This window comes from Corvus brachyrhynchos, unplaced genomic scaffold (genome assembly GCF_000691975.1).
Source record: "Corvus brachyrhynchos isolate BGI_N302 unplaced genomic scaffold, ASM69197v1 scaffold340, whole genome shotgun sequence".
Classification (NCBI taxonomy): domain Eukaryota; kingdom Metazoa; phylum Chordata; class Aves; order Passeriformes; family Corvidae; genus Corvus; species Corvus brachyrhynchos.
This window is the reverse complement of record NW_008235987.1, coordinates 506,522-512,113: the sequence shown is the minus strand read 5'-3', so window position 1 is coordinate 512,113 and position 5,592 is coordinate 506,522. Positions and strand designations below refer to the sequence as shown.

The 5,592-nt window shown below is 62.5% G+C and overlaps 1 protein-coding gene across 1 annotated transcript; it reads right to left on the bottom strand.

Moving 5' to 3' along the window:
• Positions 1-943: 943 nt before the first annotated feature.
• C1QTNF1 (C1q and tumor necrosis factor related protein 1) lies at positions 944-3,438 on the bottom strand. Its single transcript, XM_008631005.2, has 4 exons — positions 3,271-3,438; positions 2,877-3,027; positions 2,618-2,760; positions 944-2,276 (listed from the first exon to the last, which is right to left on the bottom strand). The coding sequence occupies exons 2-4, from the start codon at positions 3,011-3,013 to the stop codon at positions 1,726-1,728; spliced, it is 831 nt and encodes a 276-aa protein (XP_008629227.1). The 5' UTR covers positions 3,014-3,027; positions 3,271-3,438; the 3' UTR covers positions 944-1,725.
• Positions 3,439-5,592: the final 2,154 nt, after the last annotated feature.

Here is a 5,592-nt window from a genome sequence, read left to right as displayed (position 1 = left end):
GCCCCGGCCCCGCCCGCGCCCGTGCGCCGGAGTGGGACGTGTCCTGGGACGGGCCGCGTGTGGTGGGATGAGGACGTGTGTGCTGGGATGGGACATGTGTCCCGAGATGGGCTGAGTGTCCTGGGACAGGGCCACGTATCTTGGGATGGATTTTGTGTCCATGGATGGAACGTGTGCCCTGGGAAGGGCTGCATGTCCCGGGAAGAAACTACAGGCCTCTGAATGGATTGTGTGTCCTGGGCTAGAACATGTGTCCCAGAATGGGAATCTGTGTGCTGAGATGCAACCTGTGTCTATACCAGGCCCTGCTGTGCAGTCTGGGCTGGAGATGGTACCTGGGCCCAGGGGCCAGTGTGGCCAAGGAGCTTTGCCCATGCCATCGGACAGGGCTAGGGCCCTGGGCTGATGCCCCCACCCCACAGGCACAGCAGTGAATGGCCTGACCAGCCTCACTTGGCCCCCACCATCCACCTTCTCCCCACATGTGGGGCCAGGGCTCTATTTAAGGTCATCTTCAGTCCCCCCCAGCCTGTTCCCCTCCCTCCTGTGCTTGGGGTGCTGGTTTCCAGCTGCAGCCCTGCTCAGCCCAGCCACGGACGCACCAATCCAGACCCTGACACCCAGCTTCATCCCAGACCTATCTCCTCTCTGAGGATGTGCCAGATAACCTGGACTCCTGACAACCCTGCCACCCTTCCCAGCCTGTCCTGTTCCCAGGCTGACAGTTCTGTCACTGCACTCAGCTCCTGGCCCTTGGGGCACAGCTGGCCCCTGCAGTGCCTGGCACAGGTCTCCCGGCTCTCCAGGGACAGTTTGTTCTTCCCTCTCCACCCCAGCTCAGCAGCACCATGCCAGCCCACAGCTCTCGGGGAGCCCCTGCACCCCTGGAACAGAAGCCTGCCCTGAGTCCCTCCACACAGACAAAGCAAGAGGACACTGAGGGTGTGAGCAAGGCTGGAAATGTGGGGTGTTTAATGTGGCACGAGCTGAATGGGGGGTCAGCATGCTGGCCCACACTACTGCTGCATCTACGCAAACATGAGGCCTGGCCAGCAGATAACCTAATGGAAGAGGAAGTGGCTGAGGCTGAAGGCCCCCCGCCCAGGGCTGCTGGTGGGGAGCGAGCCCTTCCTGAGCAGAGGCTGCGGCGAGCAGTGACGGGATCTGCAGAGGGAAGTGACGCTGTTCACTCCCCGCCGAGGTACCCAGCCCCCCACTGCAACACCTGCACTGCGGAAGGAAAGAGGACCCGTAGTGGTTTGTTGCCTTTCCTGATGGCGCTGAGCACCTTCTGCCCATTCCAGCCGGGGAGCACGGCCTGGTGCAAGGAGGAACACGGTGCAAGTGTCTGCCCGTCCTCACACCGGGGCACCAGCAGTCACACAAGGTTCCGCTGGTGCCAGCTCAGCCAGTGCCATGACAGGCTGTGCCTGGCAAACCCAGCTCTGGACTGGGGAGAGGGGCTGAGGCCCCTGCCCACCCCAGGTGAGCAGCTGCTGCCTGTTCACTAATGTGGCAGGGGCTTAAAATTGCTCCAACTCTTCCAGCTGTGTCTGGTTGGCCTTGAGGCGCTGGAGTGAGGGAATTCACACGCTGGTGCAGCTGCTGGGGGTAATGGCACTAGGGTGACTAACAGCATAATAGGCGTGGCACTCCTGGGATGAGAGGGACAGGGGCTCCTTGGCCACCTGGCCTGGCACATGAGGAGCAGGAGGGGCCTGGTGCTCAGGGGTCCCCACTGTACTTGATGAGGTGGCCGCTGAAGGTGATGTAAGTGTCATACTCATCGCTGAAGACAGCGTTCTCACGCTCGCCCTTGTAGAGCCGCACCCAGACCTCATCCTGCTCCTTCAGCTCCAGCATGACGCTCTGGCTCTGCATGATGCTGCGGTCGCTCACCTGGGCGTAGAGGATCACCACCTCCGCCCCGTTGCGCATGATGTGCAGGTACGTCTCCTTCTGGTTCCAGGTGTGCACATTGAGGCTGAAGTAGTAGATCCCGGGGATGTAGCAGTAAAACTTGCCCGTGAACATGTTGAAGTGGTCGTAGAGGTTGACAAACTCCGTGTCGAAGATGAGGGTCTGGTAGTAGTCGTTACTGTGCAGGGGTTTCTTGCGGCCCACGGAGAAGGCAGCGTAGTGGCTCTTGCAGCGCTCCCCAGGGGCGCCCATGCTGCCCTTCTGTCCCTTGGGCCCTGCATGGCCCCTGCTCCCGGCCACCCCTGTCTTGCCGAACTTGCCCTGCATGCCACGCTCACCGCGGTCCCCCTTCTCTCCTGGGCAGAGCAGGAGGGAGAGTTGGGCTGTCAGGCAGGCGCCAGCACTGAACCCAGCGCCCTGAAAGCCCCTTCCCCAGAGACGGATAGGGGGAGCAGGGACCCACCAGTCCTGCGCCTGCCCCTCCCCAGGCTCTGATGCTGCTGCCCAGAGGCCACCAGAGCAGGGGCTGTTCACACCCCAGTGTAGCTCCTGCCCTCTGTCTGTGCAGGGCATGGGACCACTGGCACCACCCCAGTTTCTCACTCCCAGTCTGTGCAAGAGCTGGCACTGCGAGCCAGCACAGCACTGGAATTGGGGCAATGCCAACAACACAGCGTAGGGTCCTGCCAGCCCTCACCTTTCAGGATGGTCATGTTGATCTGAGGCAAGGGCTGGTACTGGGGGTAGAAGCGCTTTTCGGGTGGGGGGCAGCAGCGGACACAGCGGGGCTGTGGGCGCAGCTCCTCCTGGGCACCGTCAGCCTTCTGCTCCTGTGTGGCCCTGGCAAGGCAGAAAGCAAAGCACAACAGGGAGCTATGGTGGGGCGGGGGCCCTCTGCGGTGTCAGGGCTGCCCTGGCCCCTGCTGCAGAGCACCCTGGCTCTGGGGTCCCCTCACCTGGCAGCTTGGTGCTGGGATGGGGCCTCATTGGGGTCTGTCCACCATCGTTGGTCAGGGATGGAGCTGGTCTGGCTCCCCACAGGGCAGGGCAGCAGGAAGATGAGCAGGACACCATGCACCCACAGCCCCTCCATGCCTTGGCAGTGCCCTGTGAGGTGCCAGGGACAGCTGAGGGGGACAGGCATGCGGAAATGCCCAGCCCAGCCATGCCCCAAGCTTTCCTGGGACACTGCATAGCCCCAGGCTTCCAGCTGGGCTGTGGGACACAGTGTCACCCCAGTGAGCACCTCGGGAGACCCACGTTGGGGCAGTTAGGGGGCTCTGGGCTCACCAACATGAGGCTGCAGCCTTGCAGCCCCTGAACCCTGGCACATACGGCAGAGGAGATTACCTTGGGAGCTGAGAGTGGAGCAGAGCAGCAGCCTCTGACCGGCCAAGTCCTGGACCAAGCGCTGCTGCTCCTGCTCAGCCTGACTTCAGCTGCCTCCCATGGATGCCCAAGAGCAGCAATTTAGGGTGTCAGCACCTGAAAAATTACAGACAGCTCTAGATGCCATGGGGCAAATATCAGGGTGCAACCCTGCCTGTGTGTGGGACCCCAGCTGGGCCCAGAGAGGGTGTCTGCACCCCACTCCTGCGAGGGGCTCCAGTGCCCTGGGGGCTGCCAGCCGAGGGGTTTGCAAGGGGACAAGACCCTCTCCTCCAGAAAGAGGAATGTGGGCTGGCAGCCCTACCTGGGAGCTGGCTGCCACAGGGAGAAACCTTTCTGAGAGCCCACATCCTGTATGGGGCCAAAACCAATATTTGCAGTGGTGGTGGGACTGTGGCCCAGCCCGGGCACTTTGTGGCCCCTCCCCACATTCCCAAAACCGTATCTGCTGGAGACGTGGGGCCGGGCACGCAGCACCTTGCCCTTTGGCCCCGAGACACCAGGACAGCCTTGGCCAAACAGGGGTGTAGCACTACCCAGAGTTGGGCATCCCGTGGCAGCAGGGTCAGAGGTGGTGCTGGGTCACGGAGCCTGCCGGGATGGGGATGGCTGCTACGCAGGCTCCTGTCCCAGCCAGGTGCCTCCCTGGGTCGGGATATGGGTGTGGCATTTGCTGTTCTCCCCTCCCAAACACCTCCCATGGCACCGCCTGGCTCTGCCAGCATGCCAGAGCACCGGTCCCAAGGCGCAAAGGGCCCTCACAGCCCTGTCCTGTGTTCTGCAGCTGAGCCAGGCCATTAATGATTTTGAGGCAGAATCCTGTTGTTTTGGTGAACGCCTGCTCTCAGAGCCCCGGGGTCCCCAGTCAGTGATGGGTGGCTGTCACCGTTGTCCCCAGGTGTGGGGTCTGGGGACCTCCGCAGGGGGTGCGGAGGGCGTTTGAGGCCGGGGGCGGATGCCTGGATTATGAGTCACTGGAGCTGGGAGGCGGCGGAGGGATCGGGAAAGGTTCCAAAGGGCTTTTCCTGCTGCTCAAACCCTCTGCCGAGGGCCTGGCCTTCATACACTTCCGGGTGCCTCTGTCTCTCCATCTCTCACCCCGTTGTTTCGTGCTGCCAGGTGTGGAGGGAGGCAGGGGAGAAGTGGATCCATGGATAGAGACATGGAGGAGGCCAGCCAGGGGCTTGTGAGCAGCTGTCACCCAGGGGAGCCTTGGCCCTGGCTCTGCTCACCCTGTCTGGCCTCCGGCTGCACCAGACGCACAGCACTGGACATGGCACGGGCCAGCCGGGGGTTTGGGAAGCCTGTGGCGTTCCCTCAGCTCTGGGACCATCAAACCAGGCTTTCCTCTGGGACATGGAGCAGGCTTGGCCCTGGGGAAAACAGAGTGTCACAGGGAACTGCTCTAGGAGGAGAAACCCTTCACCAGGAAGTTCCCATGGTGGAAGGCAGTGCTTCCCAGGCTGCTGGGAGCAGAGGCGAGTGTGCGGTGGGTGCAGGGTGCTGTCAGCAGCACACGGGGTTCGCTGGGCCCCCGGCGTGTCCCCCCTGCACCCCTCGGGTGTGCTGGGCGGGAGGTGCCCGCCTGCTCACAGGCACACACGGCCCTGCCGAAGGACGCGGGTTTTCCATCGGGGTTGGATGCTCTCCAGGAGCAGTCAGAGATTTAAACTCAGTGGCTGCAGAAGCCTTGGGACTGCAATCGAAACATCCCAAAATACATTCCAGGTGGAGATAAAGGCTAGGATGAAACGGAACAAGCCCTAGGGGAGGGATGAGGGGCTTGGGGCGGTGTGGAGGCAGCAGGACCTGCCTTCCCATCTCACCCTCTCCCTTCAGGATGGTGGATACCAACTTCCCTGCACCACAACCACTGTGCCTCTGGGGTCCTGCTGGTGGGCCAGGTCCCCCAGTTTCTGCTGCAGATGCTGGAATGGTTGCAGAGACCTTTTTTTTTCCCTGGAGCAGGGCAGACCCGGCAGGCAGCAGAGCAGGGGCTGCATGGGGCAGATGTGGGGAAGGACCATGGGGTAGTTGCAGCCCTCCAGCTCCTGTAGCACCAGCAAGACGTTGTGCTGGGGACCCCAACGGCCACTGTGATCCCCACAGAGATGCCGAAGGTGGCCCGGCATGGGCTTGATGTGTTCGTAGCGATGGGTTTTTTGGGAACGCAGGTGGGGCAGGGCTGGGGGGGATCTGTGTCCTCCCAGAGCCGCCGTGGGTCGGGCTGTGCCCTCAGACTCCTGTGAGGCTCAGCCGTGTGGTCCCCCCTGCTCCTTCGCA